Source organism: Dermacentor silvarum, chromosome 6, assembly GCF_013339745.2.
Source record: "Dermacentor silvarum isolate Dsil-2018 chromosome 6, BIME_Dsil_1.4, whole genome shotgun sequence".
In the NCBI taxonomy this organism is placed as follows: domain Eukaryota; kingdom Metazoa; phylum Arthropoda; class Arachnida; order Ixodida; family Ixodidae; genus Dermacentor; species Dermacentor silvarum.
Window position 1 is genome coordinate 30,770,268 of NC_051159.1, and position 19,176 is coordinate 30,789,443.

Below are 19,176 nucleotides of genomic sequence, written 5' to 3' on the forward strand. Positions count from 1 at the left end.
TCGCAGCAGTACGGTTGGTTTTCAACAGCTACGCGAGACATCCACTTTCACAGGTTCGGCATGGTGAGTCATTTTTTGTAAATCTTCGTGGAAACGCAGTTATTCGCTAGAGATTGAGCTTCCCTTGTCCGTACCGTCCGTACCTCCATACCACTAACGCTGTATATGAACAACCATTCTTCTCGTATAGGACAGACAACGACGATTTTGTCGTCGTTAGGCCACCTCATCATCCCCAGTTTTATGATTTCCACAATATGAACGAAAGAAAGTGTCTCTAACAACCACCACTACCGAAATTGGAACCCACTTCTGTAAAGCAATTTACATTGGAAGTTGAGTGCGCTTACCAAGAGCTATCGCTTTTTCTTTCGACATAATCTTTATCATATTCTTTATCTTGTCATATCTTTATCATCTTAATCTTTATAGAATGATAATCTTTATCATATTCATAATTTTACCATATCAGCTAGTAACGAGAACTACACAACCATTAACCAACACATCACACATTGGTGGACTGAAGCAAAAAGCCTATAAAGCACCATATGTACAGCTGGCACCATAGAAAAACTGCAGGAATTATTGTAACTGCAAGCAGCTTGCACTTAAAAGCACTCAAACGAGAATAGAAGACGCAGTATACTCTCTGTAGCACTTAAGCTGCAAATTTCCGCCCACTCACTGTTACATTGCAACAACTGCTGACAAGCGAGCACAATGGCCCAAGGTTCAGTTCGATTACAGCCACTGCAGAAGACCTTCAGACCCCATGTTAAAGTACTTACACTCATTGAAAAAAGGAAGCCCTCTAGAGATGCTAATTTACTAACACAAGCAGTGAAATTTCGGCAAGCAGTGTGTGTGTATAAATACCGTAGGTAACACAACGTAGTCTAGAGCTCATTTTGGCGCATTTGTACGGTGGTATGGTGGAACAGAAATAGAATCGCACATGATATTCATAATGAAGGCAGCCGAACACACATCAATGAAGGCAGTTTACACACATCAATTTCAAGTTTTTGAGCACGTGCAGTGATATTGCTTGGCGCCAAAATTTGAGCTTCAAAATTGCCAAATTCATTTCATCGAATCATTAGGACCTTTTCGGCACTTAGGAATACATAGGGCGATACTTTAAAAAATACAGGGAGAAACACGAGTAATAATATGGGCCATCACTTTTTATGGAAGCCAGATAATGTTATTTAGGTTATTTTACGTATTCTAGTACAAAATTGGGTTCCCCTGAATGTCAGTTGAAGACAAAGCTAGCACAAAAACTGTGAGAGCATAACGAGGTACCGAGCCAGACGTTCCCGAAAATACCAGATCGACAACGACGCTTTCGATAACGTGTTTAGAAAAACGGAATTAGGTAAAATAACTTCTTCAAGTTAACTGCATGGTTACTCCGTAAATGCTCAAGGCTGCAATGTCTCGCTCTGTATTTTTCCTCCGAATTCTCGTCTTATGCTGCCGACTCGTTCACCCAAAGTAACGAAGGCGCGCAGCAAAAAAAAAAAAAAATGTCATGGAGGACATCTGCCTGTCACTCACGTACTGACAAACATACGCATGTGTCTAAGGTTTGTTTCAAGAGAATGGCAGCCGGAGTCTTGCCGTCTTATTGTTCCAAGCTTTCATTTTACTTACACTAAACAAAAAATTTAAACGTGGACAATTCTAAGTTCCTCTCAGTGTCACATGCAGTAAAGAATGAAGCTGAACCAGAAGTCGTAGCTTTGCTTCGTTATAGCTACTGTTGTAAGTTGTACTTTGCTGTTGAGCCCAGCATCGTGTCTTGTCCGCGGCGGTTGTCTTCAGATGGGGGAGAAAGGTGAAAATAGCTCTCCGTTAGATTTGCTTTAGCGTGAAAGGAAAACTACACAGGAAGGTTGCACTGGGTTGGCTAATTGGAGTTGCAGCATACCACGAGCACGCCAGGTGTAACGTAAAACTCTTCAAATCTGTCTTTATTGCAAATACGCCATGAGTTCTCCTTGATAGGTCAAAATGGTTCCAGTCCAGCCTTCATGAACGCACGCCACTTCCAAATGGGCTGAGCCCGAGCCATTCTGACCTATCACTGGGGGCTTTGGAATAAAAACAGATTGGAAATGCCTTTCGTTATATCGGCCCATGTGCATAACTGTGAGAAGTATCTTGGTAAGCGAAGAAGGGCGAAAAAAAAACGAATAAAGAGATTGAAGTTTCGGTGGCATTCTCTCGGCACATCATAAAATTTTGAAAGCGTCTGCAGTGGACTAGTTATTATTTGAACAATAAGTATGATCTATATTGCATTCAATTGAACGATGGAATTACATTTACCGAGGTTTGCGAATTATCGTGCGCATGGTAACAAACCAGGCCAAAATCCGTTGTCTTCTGTGACTTTTACCATTCTACCGCCGCTGTTAATGAACCGGCTTGAAATTCACGAACAACAACGCGCCTTCTTGTGACGGCTTATAACCAACGTTCTTGCGCCACACGATGGGAGTCGACTTTGAAAAAATTACTTCACCGGACTAAACTATCTTAGGTTGTGTACCTTTCAGGAGCCTCTAAATTATTAGGTAGACCGAACACTATTTGGTAACTGAAATTATGCCTTTGAGAGATGGAAATGAAAATAATTCAGAGGTAGAATGAACTGCGTTCCGGTAGAGCGAAATCTGCTTCCTATGCAAATTCTCTTTTTTATTCATTGCTGCATCATTGTCTTTGTTCTTCCTCAAGTTTCAGTATATTTTTTTATTGTCACGGTGACATCATGCAGGGCTATGGGTATATAAGAAATTGGCGAAACATGCTCCGTCAGTGTCTCCACTATCCGTCTTGCACGAGCTGTAGGATCTCTCTGGGTCATCACTCAACATGAAGGCTGCATTCGTCATCTGCTCGTTCGTGGTCATCTTCGTGGCTGCAGCTTCGGCTCATCACATGGAGCTCTGCGGTAGGTTCCGCAGCCATGCGTACCAGTTGCGCAGCTGTTGAGCAGGCTCAACAGCTTGTCTCGAATCGACTATGGGCTTTAGTGCTACCCTCAAATTATTGTCATGTCTTCCCCATCAGCAGGCTTCGGAACGTCACTTAATTACTAACATGCAGCAGTCTGCAGACAAAAGTACAGGACAATAGCGACAACACTAACAGAGCACAAGAGCCCAAAGTTCATGTCATATCAAGGCACATTTGAAGATGCGATAACTTGTATCTGTGCCTTTTGTTTTGTTGCAGAGACATAGTAGCACTTTGAACAAAATGGACGCCATGTGCCGGTAAACGTCATCGGATCGCGATGCACTGAGACAGGGGCTGCATCGTAGCCAGATAGGTGCACAAGACAAAAGTAGCTTAAGTTTATACTACCTTAAGCCCCTTCAGCACTACCTAGCAGCCAACAATTTCGTCTTCAGTGTTTGAAATGAGTGAATGATTGAATGCATGAATGAATTATTATTAAATGTTTTGTGCGTCGCTGTCAGCCAGGGAATGCTGCTTAATAAAGTGCTATTTCTGGCTCGCGTCGCTGATCGTCTTATGGGCGTTTCGGCAGTTTGAAGGAGTGTAAAAACAGGTATATCACCTTCAATACATTAACAGACAAGCTCTAGCTATTCAGATACCCTGCTTTTTTTTTCTTGGTATTAGTATTACAAATTGTAGCACTACAGACCTATTCCCATGGGCATTGATCATTGCTTCTTCGCTTGCATCTGTTGCAATCACTCTGTGTTCGTTAATTCAGAGCGATTATCAGGGGCGATATTGTTTTTTAGGCCGGTTCATACAGAACAAAAAGTATCACTGCCACAATTCAGTTCCTGTCTTGCGTATTGCTGTGGAAACTTCGAAAAGACTGCTTAGCACGATTTCATCCCTCACTCGGTTAAGGTGGAGGCAGGTCACGAGCGTTCCTTGACCATTTGCGCAAAAATAAAGCATAAAGTTTACAGTTCTTATACGGTATCTGAAGCACAATATTTTTAACGTGCAAACTTAATGTTACAATATTACAGTTCAGAAGCATATGACGCTCATTTGGGCGTGATGTCAACAAATTCAGAAACTTGTTTTATATTTTTTTTTTTTGGTTTTTTGTGAATGTTCCAGGAAAGAGCTATCCCGAGCTGGTCAGGGAGCTGCAATGTATTACGGGACGCATTTCTAGACGGGTGAGTGTCCGTTTGTGAACTAGCGTGCTGCTTCCAGGGATAAAGAAATCATGTCTTTGCACATCTGGGACCCGTTGTACTCAGACGTTCATCCTCAGGACATGCCACCTTCTCTAAAGAAAGTGCATTGTAGCGTCACGGCTCGAGTGTGGTTGTCACTCAGTTTCGATCGCATCCTAAGGCAAATGTTGAGCGATAATTAGAATACATAAAATAGCTATTCTCGGTATACACACTAATGCACTGCTGCGAAGGTGGGTTTCTCAAGCATTGCTTTGCATTGGGAATCACAAAGGAGCATTCTAGCCGCGCAGCATCTTTTTAGTCAACAAGTCAACAGATAGAGCTGTCTTAAAATGGGCAAAATGGAGGATGAGCTTGAAATCAGAAGTCCACAATTACAAGTAGAAACCAGCCATTACGAAAGTAACATGTGCAAGTCGGTTTTGTAACGACAACATGCCGGGTAGTTTGAAAAAACAAATACAGAAACATGATAGCCACATGCGCCTTTCACGTAGATGAAAGTATGTTCTGCTGCCTCATCAAAAAAATGGCGAGATGAGCAAAAGATTATGCATAATTTTAGAATAGGCGCCGAGTAGGGAACTGATCACTATTTCTTATATCAATGGACTTATCCTTGCAGTTTTTAATTTTGTTTGATTTGTCAATATGCTAATCAAGGCCGTCGGGTGTTTATTTCAGCATGAATACAATAACAGATAACATCAGTTGTTTCAATCTGCAAAGAAAAAGACTATTTCATAGGGAGACTCTTGTAAATGACTCTGCAGAGGAGAGCCGCAGTTGCGCAGGCGCACCAGTTTCTGAGTGAATACATTATGATCCCTCCTAAACAATAGTTCCTGGTCAATGTGTAAGTATGGCTTGCATGAGGCTGGCTATAAATTTGTTCTCTCACTTTACCAAAGCAGTTTATTACTTCGCTTGTATAAATGTCTTTGAATTGGTTTAGGACGACGTACCCTATTATAGAATTACAAATAGCACCCTTGAGAAACACAACGGGCTACTATGTGCCTTTAATTTTCGCAGTACTTTCATTTTAATGCAACAGAAAGATATGATCATTCTTGAGTTTCGTGTTTACGACTCTAAAGTTGACATCCCTGTCGCGGCATTACAGGTACCGAAAGTCATAGAGAAGCCTAAACGTTTTATTGTGATAGCAATTATATGGACACTCCAGGCGCATTTTTGAAGCTGTCGTCACCGTGATGTGCCGTATAAAGTCCAAGTGTGATTGCAATATGGCAACGCACATTACGCTGTAGGTGCGCGTGAAAGCTTGCGAGGGTGCGCCGTGAATGATGGCTTGATTCCGCGCGCGCGCAAAGGAGAAAGGCAGGGGGGAAGGGCGCCGCCTTCCACCACGCGCGAGACCCCGGGGGCGGGGGGACGGGGCAGCCGCGGCGTTCTATATTCCGCAGGTGGCAGCGTATGGCTCAGCTGAGCGCGGCCGCGCGTGCCCTACCTTGAAATCGACATGCGAAGAGTACAGGCTGTAGGTGTGCAAAGGGCCTATAGCTTCGCGTGCGCTGTAATCTCGCTGCTTAGTTCGCGTTGAAACGAGAAGCAGCACGAAGGTCAATTCACTTGCTGCTGCTGCCACTCTTCCTTGCACCAGCGTTTCGACAGCGAGTGTCTGCGCTCACCGAGTGTGCTTACTCTGTTTATGCTTGCCGGTGCGCGGGTGATACCATGCTTGTTCATTTAGTTAGTAAGCAAACGTTTACAAGTTTATACAGCCGATGAAACTGCAATCCTTATTTCGTATATCTGTCTACTAATTTGCTATCATCATCGAGGCAACTGTAACTTTTTGTCCCGTACAGGCTTAACTTTAGTTTTTCTGCAATTTAATCAAATATTGCGAATGTTCGGTATAGCACTCCATCTTTGAAGGTTAGTTAGTTTGAAAGCTTTTTTGTCACACACATTACCTTCCAATATTGTTAGAGCTGCCTGATGCCATTAAAAACTACGTAACACGCGCTTTTTTGCTGTCGTCCAAACTACACAAAATAAAGAAGGCAGTAGGTCAAAACCAGCAATGGCACTTAGAGATTCGTAGTCATACTGCATTACCACATATGTTAAGTTCAAGTCAAGCGGATGCGTTAATGTACATGGCATTAATAAAGTTTAAAGTTTGGGAGGGCATTTAAAAACTAAAATAAACGCGAGTGAGAGAACCGCAGTGTAACCATAAAAGAAACTTGCAACAGCCACATTATTCGCACATAATTTTGTTTTAGCTTACAGGCACTCGCGGCTGCACAGATCAGAGCACATTATTTGCAGGGGCGTCATTGCCAAGACAGATTCGATGGTCTGTTGTCGTTGTTTACCTAAAGTAGTTGCCTTGATCTATTACTATTGAAAGGCTCGGCGGCTATCCAATGTAGGCTTTTCTTGAAATTAGAGCGTTGGAAATAATTCTTCCTAAGTTATTCACATATTTACACAAGTGAAAGATGAGCTAATTTAAAATGAGTGTTGGCTCCCACGGCATGGTTACTTTTGGCAATGAGATCAAAGCTTGTCGCGATCCGATATATGTCATAATTAGACCAAAATGTAACTTTCCAGATTTTCAGTTAAGGAGAGCTAAACTTGCAGTCAAGTGATTGGCAAGGAAACAACGTTTTCAAAGGCAGCAGGCTTCTTGCTGAGCATAATAGGTACGTTTACTCGAAGGCAACAGTTTACAGGGTGCCGTGCGCTCATTGGACCATGTCCAGATGAGGAATGATTGCTTGGAGTGCACGTGGCTGGCATTACTACGAGTAAAATTAATAGGAGCTTATGGATATCGTCGTAAAGAAGAGTAGATAATTAGGGTATTCCACAGTGCTAACTTAGCGAATCAAACTGATATGTGCTCATGAAAGGATGCAAAAAAGTATATTATAGTTGTCACCTTGAGGCATAGGTACAAACGTGGTGTGGATTACAAATGAAGCGTGGGTATCTCACGTTAATTTTGACGCTATGATTAGAAGGCAAAAGTGCAGTTGTGCAGGTGACGGAATGCACAGCGCCCATAATCGGTGGTGTGTTCGAATAATAATATGTATGCCAAAAGAAACTTGCAGTTATTTACGGCTTAGAGTTAGGTGGGAAAAAGAGATGATGAAAATTGATGCCAAAATCTCGGTCTATGTGAGACAGAAAGGTTTACCTACAGGTATAAATGCATTTATCCTGCACTGCATGATAATAGTATGCTTGAAATATTCAGGAGAAGATAAATTATATACACTCCAGGTGAAACGCTTTGATTTTTTTTTCTTTTCGCCCTTAGAACGAGCAGTAGCTTCTACAAGTTGCATAGATTTTACAGTGAGTGTGTGCTCCTGTTGTGTGCGTGGTCAATTTTCTGCGTGAAACATCTGCGTTTAACAGCCTTAAGTTTATTATGTTTTTTTTTTCGCATCCTTGTGAGGATAGCTTTTATACTACATGGATGCGCTGTGCGGACTAGGTTGGAATAAATGTATATTTTTCATATGAATATTTCCTAATTTACAGACTCACCAAGCGTTTGCCCATGCTGTGTGGCAGTTGCGATGCCCTACCTATGCCTGTGCGATAAGGAGGATGTGCTCATACAATGACCTGGTACGTGTCCCAGTTTACATTCATTCGGCACTCGTCCTATGAATGACATTCGCTGTAGTTGTGAGAATTCGTTAGATCACTACTGCACTTTCGAATTCACTGACATATCACCTAATGCAAAGACAACGTTAGTTGAAGCAATATAATTGTCTAGTTTGTCTTTAATTAATCAAGTGCATACAACTACGTGTCAAAAATGCAAAACAAGTAAATGACTAAAATTGCTTTTATGCTGTAACTTGTCTTACGTTCTCAAGCTCTATGCGTTTACTTGGCCCCCCATGACGTTAGTCAGCTATAAAACAAAAGCTACCAGAAAGAATCATCCCCAGTCTGTTGACATCAGGTTTATTGCACAACGCTTAACTCCTTGGTTGAGCGAAGCGTTTAACAAGAAACGTGCGAGACGGTAGTAGCGACAACGCTTTGCACGACGTTTCTGTGCGGAACAGTACCAAAAACAGCACTAATGTGCAAATCCTTTTTTTATCATAGCAAGTGCATGTTTTGTTGGGGCATGTTTTCACTCACATCTTCGGTCATATTGCTTACCTATTGGGTGATATTTTATCCTTAGTTTTTCCCTTTACTTCAACGGGACCTTATTTTTTTCTAGATTACGCTCATTCCCATTTTTTTCTCCCGTAGAATATTTCGAAGCATTCCCTTGACGCATGTGCTGTGCCATACCCCAGATTTCTTGGTCTGTTTCCGTCTGTAATCGTTAAAATTGACCTGCCCTATAAATTATAGGTGATAAAAATAACTGACGCCGTGTAGTAAAGTTCGCTTCTGTGATAAAGTCCGCCTTCTGCGTAGAACATATTCAAACAAGAGCAAGTTATTAGGTGTGCAGTGCAGACACGGCACAGTGGTGTGGTTCATCTGAACCGATAATGACGTCGTCAAAGAGACACGTCATGAATTTCTGCGCGATTGGCGTTTTGCTAATTTGTTGCAAGTTGAAAGCAGGCGTATTTGGTTAGCTTTATACGCTATATTTCGCTAGTAGTTACTCTGAAGTGAAGCAGTTAATTATTATATATATAGGGAGCAACCTACTAGCAACGACGGAAAGCACAGTGAGTCTTTTAGAAAAAGGTTCTGTAGAAACGATTGGTGAAGATTTTCTCTGTAGTTGAATTGCCGAATACTTTTGGAAAGATGTATGCTTTATTAAAGTAACAATGTGTCAGTGAGAATAGTTCGGCAGTCTTATTTTTGTGCCATTGTGTACTTTTATGTACAACAGAGCCGCTAATCATCACATCTGCAGTGATAGAAAAGACAGCTATGCGTATAAGCCAATTCGTCATGTCTCCAGCGGCATGACCGTTAGCTTGGAAGGTGACTGCCATCCCCTTCTGCCACCGGCGACGCCCTTCCGCATCCGTCACAGGGTGAGAGGGCGGCGCGAGTAGTGGAGGACTTCCCTTTCCAAGCGCTCCACCACAGCATGTATTCTTTCAGGCGCCCCAAAACAATTTTGTGACAGGAGCTCTAAGGTTCGAGGTCGGCGATGAAAGCGCCCGCAACACGGTTGCACGAAAGTATGCGCACTTTACAAAGGCGCTTTTGCAAAGGCGTGTAAAGTCCAACGACCCACCACCGGCTAACACGAAAATTGGCGAGGAAACCAGAAAAGCATTCCGCATTTTGAGGTTAATTTATCTGTCTCCATTCAGCATTCTTCATTACTTGGATAACTTCTGACCTTCTTAAAAATTTCCGGACACCGAACGAAGGAAACGGAGCTCTGTGTCACTTGTTATGTGTGGACCTTTTGTACTATTACTGTTTTCCAGAAAAATATGTTTTATGCATATGACTTTTGAATTGATAATAATTGTTATCTTTACAATCTCTTCTTTGCTCAAGCTAAACTGTAACAATATTAATATAAACCAAATAAGTATATCGGCTATAACTAAAAGATATTATGGCACGAAATGCCGCGTCACTTTTCTCATCTTTGCAAAACAAAATATAGTAACGGCTACATTTCAATATGCAAAGATATGTGCACCGATTGCATCTGTTACAGTTATTTCAGAAAATGAGAGGTTTCATGCAAGAATACGCGATGAGACAGCCCTCTCTAAATCATCCTCAATATTTTCTCCTTTGTAGTGTACAAAGTTTGTTTTCCCTATGTGTGTGCGACACGTTTTCAGCGCTGCAGGCATGTACTTCTCTGTGCGTATGCAAAATGTTCGGCACTAACGGCCTGCCGTACTTCTTTCTATAAATTCAGGAGAGAGCCATGGCCTATTTCTTTACTGTAAGTACATTCCGCTATTTTTCATTTCTTTCAACGAGTTATTGGCGCCGCTCAGTGGCGTGACACTCATTCTGAAATAGTTCTTAAAATTTCGGTTACCACTGCTAATGCAATGTGTCCCGCTTTAATATGCGCGTTTAAGAGATTTCCGAGAGGAATTCAATCATAAATTGTCCAAAACAAGGAAGGACAAATACATCACCGCCAGTGTAGCTCCTGGCTCCAGACATGCGCGATTCAAGAACGGCCTCAAAAAGATGTACGACCATTTTAGGACTCAATACAACCGACGACAACACGAACTCATGGATTGTTAAATATAACTGTAGCTCGAGCTCACGGCATTATGGTCTCTGGTACGCAGTATTCAGGGCGATTCAAAGTCGTTAACTATCGTTACAAACATGATGGACTTGTTTTAACCACACAGAAAAAGGGAATAGTCCCCGAAGTGTACATGTTCGATACTTCTGTGTAACAGTTTCTTCTGTCTTACAACAACCTACCCTGCCTCTTATATATTGCACGTCTTAGAAACAATACTAAGAAAGTGATCTGAAACGCAGTGTTAGAAAATGCGACCGAAAAATGTAATGAACTACACAAACCAAAATTGCCAGTGTGTGGAGCATTGCTATCCTTTATAGAGTTCGAGAGCGCTCGCCTTACCGCTTATAATACTTTCATAATTCGTTTGACATTCAGTATCATTCCGGGAGAAATTACAATCTTTTTTTGTGTTGTTTGCAAACCACGTTAGCGTTATGGCTGTGCTCATAATTAATAAATGTCACGAAATTAGGTGACATAGTCTGTGAGGTCACCACCTTTGTCAGAATGCCACGAAAGATTGGGGATGGGAGGAATAAATTGTGCTTCGTTTATAGATTCAAGTATCAAACAATTCACGTGGATTGAAACACATTTCGCTAGTGAACTCAGTCACAAATATCAGGATTTCAGGCTCCAAATAGAAAGAAAAGCCGTGTGTTTACATATAAAGGTAGCTTTGTGCCAATACAAAGGGATCTGTTGGCATTTAGAAATTGATTTGTACGAAGGTGTTACAAATTTCGGCTATAAAAGGACTCGTAAGAGATAACTTTACTAGTTAGAGAATTGCTCCGTAGAAGCATGCAGATCTCCAATATTCACACAAAACAGATTGTCCACAACCCGATGCCAGTGTTACGGTTGTTTTATGAGATTACGCAGTATAACATAGCAGCTGTCATAGACGTGTCTTTCCCTAACAACAATCGGTAGGGACCCTTTAACAAATCAGTTGGGTCCCAAAATTGTGTACTTTCTAATTGTATAGCTTATTTATGTTAAATAAACTTTCAAACTTTCAAAAAAAGTTGCTTGCAGAAGAGCACACCATGGAAAGATGCATTTGAAAAGCTTACCGCAATCACTTTTCGTGTGACGTCAGGTAGACAGTGATTAAAGAATGAGGCGTCTCTCAGCTCTTTCACATTGTCGCTTTATCATCCCCATCTTTTCGCGCTGCTAGACTTTCATCACAATCTGAAACCAATCAGATGATCTGCGAACCACAGCAAACGTCCCATTGTAAAAAATGTTTCGCAGTTTCGCCGCATTATCACGAAGTACTTCTTGGATGCCGTTTCCCTTTTTCTCCCTGCCAGCTTTCGCTTAGTTGGCCGAGGAGAATCAAGCAGTAATGACAGGCCACATTGTACTAGTGAAATATAACAAGAAATGAACCCACACACAAGAAAAGAGGTCATGGAAAGGCACTCAAAATGAGGCGACATAAAGCCGCATATTTATGCCACAGAAGAAAAGTGAGGCGCAGTAGGAACGGAAATTCAAGTGAAAATAAACACGAATACGAGAAAATGTCAAGACGGCTCGCGCAGGAATAATTTGCACGTGGGCTCTGTAATTAATATGGTTTGCTCAACGTCTCTTGCATGAAGTTAGCACTTGGCCTTCGATACCTTCCTTCTAGGTGTCAAATTTCCCACTGATAATGTTCGATAACACATACTGGACTATTAGCAATTCGAAGATATACATTTTTACGCGTCCCATCCACTTGTCATCACGCAAGTTAGGATGCCTCAGTGCAAGAGCGACCTATAATCTGAAACTGTTATTCTAAAAACTTCGCAACACTGAAATAGCTTCATTCCAGACCCTGAGCTACTGCGGTCTGTCACCACAATTTGCTGAATTAAAGGTGTTTGTTCTGTAATTCCCCGTCTATAATGCCTTTACGACGCTGAGAGTGAATAAATTAAAAGAAAAGGAGTACTAAGTCACATGGAATGGATTTACCGGTTTCTACTATGTTAGCGATCGTTTACGCTGATCTCATATGATGGATGCGTACTCAAGCTTGGAACGTACGAGTGTTTTGTACAGTAGTAGCTCAAAAAAGTCCGGAACGGCACGGCACATGCTGCGAAAAGAAAGACTCATTCTATTACCTTTGTTAGTAACGCGCTCATGTTAAAAAAATTGATATTTTCTGCATGTATCAAAAGCAGGATAACACCATTGTCACTGAAGTCATTATTTGCGGCTTGTAGGGCCTTGTGTTTTTGTTCGTGCTTTCAAGAGTCGTAAGCCATTCTAACGCTGGCCATCTAAAAAAGGCGCACCTAAAAAAGGCGCACCAAGTAAATTTTCTGTAAGGGGCAACAAGTGAGGAATGATTAAGCAATCATTTTCGCCTGTGAAGGCAATCCACGGCCGAATTTACATCAGGTTTTGTTATGTCCAAGCTGTAGTTTGAATTTTCTAGACACCGTAATATAACCAAGAACCAAAACTCGACGTTATATAGATTTAACTCAATGTTCAGATTAACAGTGTTCGTTCTGTGAACTTATTTTAGAATCAACTTTCCAATGTGTTCTTTTTTCACAGCGCTGCCAGATCAGGCAAATTCATAATGCCGCGACAGCCTGTGATCCCAACGCCCATGACCACAGCGGTTCGCAGCCGAGCTGGTGGCAGGGCCTATTCCCTGGATTTGGCTCTTGGTGCAGCCCTCTCTGGTTTTGAAGAGACACAGTTGAATATGGGGAATGACTCCAGCTATCAGTGTGAAAAAAACATAGCAAAATAAACATTGTGCAGCCTCTCTGACCTTATTTCGTGTGTGGCGTGAAACCTTTCGTCTGTTTCCCGATTTCAATATGATCCATTACACGTATGTCTCATTGGGAACAAGACTTCTTGTGCCAGCAGGCGCGCTTTGAAAGCCGTAGCCTCGATATGCTACCCCCTTCTCCGCAACACACCCTAAATGATCGTGCACGCTTACAAGCAGGCCGGGATACCGTACCACGACTGAAATCTGTATTCTTGCACGTTCTGACAAAGCCATAAGAAATAAGCAGAAAGCTGGCGACCATGCATAGAAAAAGTATTGTGGTAGAATCATCGAAGATTATGGTCAAACTCAGGGATGGCCTGCTGCGTGTCCCATGTCATCTGGGAATGACGAAACCTTACTGGCACATCAGCAGACACTCGACATGACAATCTCACTGCCAACCACAATGCCTAATGATACCCTGACATAGTATATGTTGTTGTAATCACAACACCCTAGCTCCTAGCAAGACACACTATCTATAATATTCTGGGTGCGAGTTATATATATATATATATATATATATATATATATATATATATATATATATATATATATATATATATACATTGTAAGAAGCCAGCCAACACCGACACCAAGGACAGCATAGGGGAAATTACTTGTACTTAATCTTTAAATTAAAGAAATGATATAGTTATGGATATGACGGTGGAAGAAAAAAATCCGTAGGCCCTTCCCTGTCGAGGAAATGGGGTTAAGCAAAGCCTGTCGTATAGTTCTTCGGTGTTCCTTGGAACGAATTGCGCTGACGAGTACCAGGTTGTCCTCGAATCACAACCGGTCACACGCACTACAGCTGGCTCTGAAGTTGCGCTTGAGAAACTCGCGTTGAAACCTGGCCGTCGCACCGGGGAAGTTTGTGCTAGCGTTGCCGAGGCTTGCACCACCGTTGTCGGGTTCCTGGAGCGCAAGACGACGCTGACATTCGGCCTCAACATCGCATGCACGCAACTCGGGGTCCGCGGCTCTTCGCTGATGTTTCGTTTGGCCTTCGGAAGCCCTCACGCTGGAATTGGCACGTCGACGACGAGACTTTTCCCGAGTGCGTTCGCGGTGCCGTTGCTCAAACGCAGCCTGCTCCTCGGCGGAACGCACCACGCGCGGTCTTCCCATCCGTTAGCCGAAGGTGATCTAAGGCGAGGGAAGCCTGGCGGAGTGCGTGCTAACCCCGTTTCCTTCCCTTTCCCGCCCCGTGACACACCAAACCACCCTGATTGGCTGCGCGTGACGTGATGCTGAGCTGGCGCAGCTTCTCCCGCACCTACTGTTTATTTTTTCCGTCATTTCTTTCTTTTCCCCCTTATTTCTTTTGTTCTTTCTATGTTCTCCCTGGCTCATACCCGCATATGCTTGCGGGTATGTGCCACACGTGAGTTCTTGCCTCAATCCAACGCCACCAAAACTTGTCAGCCAATATAAGCTTCGCTTGAAAAACAACTTGCCGCACGTGGGGAACGATCCCATGTCTTCCCATTACGCGTGCGATGCTCTTACCAATTGAGCTTTAAGAGCACGAATTGGTAAGAACATCGCATGCGTAAAGGTACGTCCACACTAGCGACAAAAACGCGCGCGACACGCCGCGCGCGGCAGACACGCGCGGGCAAGTCCACATTCGCGTTTTGCGACACGCGGCAACGGCGCGTGGAGTGCCGCGTTGTCCCGTTCCATTCGATGCTTCTCGTGACAACGCGCTCTCCCTTCTGCCGATTTCGTGTTCCATTGGAAGTGGCTGTGTTTCTTTGCGCCACTGCCGGTCACGCTCAGGCATGTCGGATACGGACGACGAGCTACTGGTGACTGTGAACACTATAATGCTTATTTGTTCTTTACTTGTGCGACGTCGACGTGCCAGACAGAGGACGAGACAGTTTCAGGTGCGCCCTATATGGCGGTACAGGGACACTGAGAGCCAGGCGCACACTCTGCTTCCCCGCCTGCGCGCGAGAGATGAAAGATACTTCAGAGAGTAAGTGATCGATAACTACTTCTTCAATTCAGTGCTTGCAACCTGCATATTGTAGAGGCTCACAAAAGATTGTGCCGTTTCTTGTAGCTACCTGCGAATGCCGCCGAGTGTCTTCGACACTTTGCTCGGTCTCGTGCGGCCCCTGATTGAGCGGCAGGTGACACCGTTCCGCGATCCAATTTCTGGTCATGATCGACTAGCAATGACGATACGGTAAAGTTTATTTAAACCCTATTTCTTTCTGTAACGCGGGAATACCGAATATCTGTGCTACACTTGCACTGACACCTAAGTGAAATCTTATTTACGCGCGGGAAACTTAGCGCACAGCGCATAGTTTCATTGCGAGATCAACGCACCGAAATGCCTCTGTACCGTACATTGGTGCAAGCTCAAGAACCGTAGGCGACCAAAAATCCCCCCCCCCCCCCCCCACCATTTTCTGCACGCACGCACACACCTACTTATCGCGTGCCACATTATCAGTTCGTTGTTCTTGCACGTCAAGCCCGAGTTTATCTTCATTCAGTGTTTTCGGTTGTGCAAAAATGAACAGGCCAGTCCGTAATTATTTATTTAGCTGTTTATGTTATTATTGAAATTGTATTTGCATTTTTAGTGTGGAATACCCAGAAAATGTTTTGTAGAGCACAGTACTGAGTGTTAATTTCAAAATAAAAGTTTGAATGATTTTTTACAGGTTCCTTGCGAATGGAGACACCTTCAGGAGCTTGTCCTACAATTTTCTAACAGGGAGGACAACAGCATGTGAAATTATCAGACAAACAACTTCCGCCCTTTGGGACGCTCTTCAGTCAACGTATTTAAGATTTCCAGCAACTTCCCAGGAGTGGCTAAAGTTAAGCAGAGAAGCTGTGTAATTTATGTTGTCTGGCATCTGTGCAACCAAGGTATAGCAGTGCTTTCTAAGGATACCGTGCAATAGTTCAATATGACATCGTTCTGTATTACGAGTTTGTGCTGGTCGAGTGCGTAATATGGGTGATAAATTTGGCTTTGCTATTTTCCGATCGCTGCAGACATGGAAGAATTTTGGCACTTTCCCAATTGCATAGGTAGCATCGACGGCAAACATGTGCACATCCAATGCCCAGACAACTCAAGATAGAGGAATTTAAATTATAACAAAACATTCAGTGTTGCCCTCCTAGCTGTGTGTGATGCACATTACAAGTAAGTGAATTCTTTCAATGCTTGGGAATTTACTGTGTTAATTTCCTCAGCTTGCACTCAAAAGGTCTCAGGTTACCGCAGCAAGCTCAACTGTCAGTATGCTCTAATTTGCAACAGACGCCTTTGCAAACTTTGTGTGTTTATTATAAACTTAGAATAACGAATGTAGTACACAATTCCGTAGACAACTGCAAAATAAATAGAGAATGTACAGGGGTGTGTTCTTTATTGTACTAATGTGTGTCTACTTCTAGGTTCACCTGTGTAGACATTGGCCATTACGGCGGTGAAGGTGACAGCGGTATATTTCAGCGATCTCCTCTACTGGAAGTGCTGGAAAAGGGTTTGTTGGGAATTCCTCAGCCAAGGAGCATTGGCTCAATAGGTGTCATTCCATACCACATGGTTGGCGATGCAGTTTTCCGCTGAGGCCATTCATGATGAGTCCCTATCTAAGACGAGGTGAGTTGGAAGTTATTTTCACTGCATATCTCTGCCTTTAACACACTATTTATGTTGCTTTTCTAGTAAATTATGGTGTTCTGCTCCTTTTTTCATAATGTTAATTAAAGCAACATTTAACTCTGCATGTAAATTGCAACGCTTTCGATTTACATAAATCAGTGAGATATAAGCGTACACCATAGATAACACTGGTTTAGCTTCTTAGCACGTGGCCAAAGGACGAATTGCCTGTGATGTACTGTTTCCCTTTTTGTCAGATCTGCAGAAGTTCAGGAATGACCCAGCTCAGTGGCAAGAGTACCTGAAAAGGGCAACATTCAACTATCGCTTGAGCCGAGCAAGACGGTTGATTGAAAATGCCTTCGGAATCATGTCAAGCAGATGGAGAATTTTGCGGCGACCGTTTAGGGCATCGGAGGAAACGACACAAAATATTGTGAAGTCATGCGTTATATTGCACAACTTCCTGCTGAGTTCGCCGCAATCGCGATCTGCATACAGCCCTCCGGGTTTCACTGATCATGGGGACTGGGAAGGCAACATCGTAGAAGGATCCTGGAGGGCTGGCAGTGACAGCCTGCTGGGCATGGGGGATCTCGTCACTATGTCTGGATATCATTCAGCAAGGTAAACTATCTCGCAAGCAAAAGCATGCACAATCAAGACTCCCTTGTTAGGCCACTGATGGTGTTGCATTTTGTTGCTTTTGCAGGACAGCTATGAATATGCGCAACCACTTGGCAACCTACTTTATGAATGAAGGACGGGTGCCATGGCAGGAGAGGATAGTGACCCGCGCGGGAGTAGAGGTAATCATGCAGTTTTTGAATCATTTGCTCTAAACATATGTTGCAGGCGCATAAATTCACAATAATGCTGCACATATTGGAGTTCGTTCTTTATTGCTGGAACATAGCTCGATATACACGTATTAACTCGGGAGCTCCATCTCGGCCTCAAAAATAAGGAAATGAATTTTAAACAGTATTTCAGAACTTTTTCTTGGCGGAAACTTGCGCAGTTTTGTGGCCATCCAAGTGGCCGCCTCCTGGCATTCATCTGGTGGGCTTTGGGCACTGGGAACTGCAAGCTCCCTTGCGCTCTGAATTCTACTTAATGTGGTGCTGCAGCTCCCCAACGCTTCTTGTACAGCTTGTTCAAATGTGTCATTCTTTCTTCTTTTACTGTAATGGCAACGCCGCAGTTTTAGTGGGCAGTTACACAGACGTAAAGTATTTTGCAGGAAAAATGAACAGCAGAGCTACCGAGACTGTGGTGCCACGGAAAGTCGTGCTTAGGAGGGCTGCGCTGGTGGCTTCGCTGGTGGCTGCACTCTGTTCGTGCCACTGTTGGACCTTGGTGGCGCATGAAAAGAAAATTATCATCTGTTAAGAGAGGTACAACGTAGCGTACCCTGGGACAAGCTCACCCGGAAGATGCTGAAGCCTCACTCAGGGTTGGACTGAGCAAGCTGAAATACATAGAGAATGTGATTCGATAAGACAACAGGATATGAAACGTCCAGTATGTGGTGCACAGCATTTTACTGCCAGCAAGACAATTTATGCTATACATTATTATCCGTCTTTGTAAGTAATAAACTATTTCATTTAGCAAGTGCGTTTCATGCATGTGTGTTCTATGATTGATCATTTATAATAAATTCACATGTACCCACCCACAGCTCTCCTCGTCGTCCGAGTGGCACGTAGGTGTTCTCCCGGAGCATCTGCATTACCATCAACAAATAATAAACAGAAGTACACAGACGTGTTAGATGGTAGTGCAAACAAAATGTGACAAAGCATACATTTTATCCAGCAGTTCTTCAGCAGGTGATGGGCTGGGCCAACTGCATATAAGATTTATTTATGCTGAATCAATATTTGTCAGAGTACCACATGCTGTTCCAAGTACGAAAACAAAGAAAGAAAATACCAATCGCCTGCAGCACTACTAGTTGAGAGTGCCTCTTAGGCCTGCTGCAGCTGTCTGTGAGGGCAAGAATCATTGTGTAAACACCTAATTTAAGTCTTCAAGGACAACGTTAAATATAGGATTACCACCTACCCGTTTTGTAGCAGTGGGATATTCGTCGTTAATCTGAAAAGCAACCATACATCGAGTATTGTATTCCACGATACACGCACATAGGTTAACATTTCTCAATTATGCAGCTATATCCAAATAATAAAACCTGTTCTGCATCGTACCGTAAAACCCCCGAGCAAAAAAATAAGGAATCGAAAAAGTGACAGTAATTAAGTAACTGCTT

The 19,176-nt window shown here is 43.0% G+C and overlaps 1 protein-coding gene across 1 annotated transcript; it reads left to right on the forward strand.

Annotated features, from left to right (window-relative positions):
• Positions 1-2,833: 2,833 nt before the first annotated feature.
• LOC119455378 (antimicrobial peptide microplusin-like) lies at positions 2,834-13,244 on the forward strand. Its single transcript, XM_037716770.2, has 5 exons — positions 2,834-2,968; positions 4,129-4,190; positions 7,749-7,838; positions 10,093-10,119; positions 13,021-13,244. Exons 1-5 carry the CDS (start codon positions 2,890-2,892, stop codon positions 13,156-13,158), a joined length of 396 nt encoding a protein of 131 aa, XP_037572698.1. The 5' UTR covers positions 2,834-2,889; the 3' UTR covers positions 13,159-13,244.
• Positions 13,245-19,176: the final 5,932 nt, after the last annotated feature.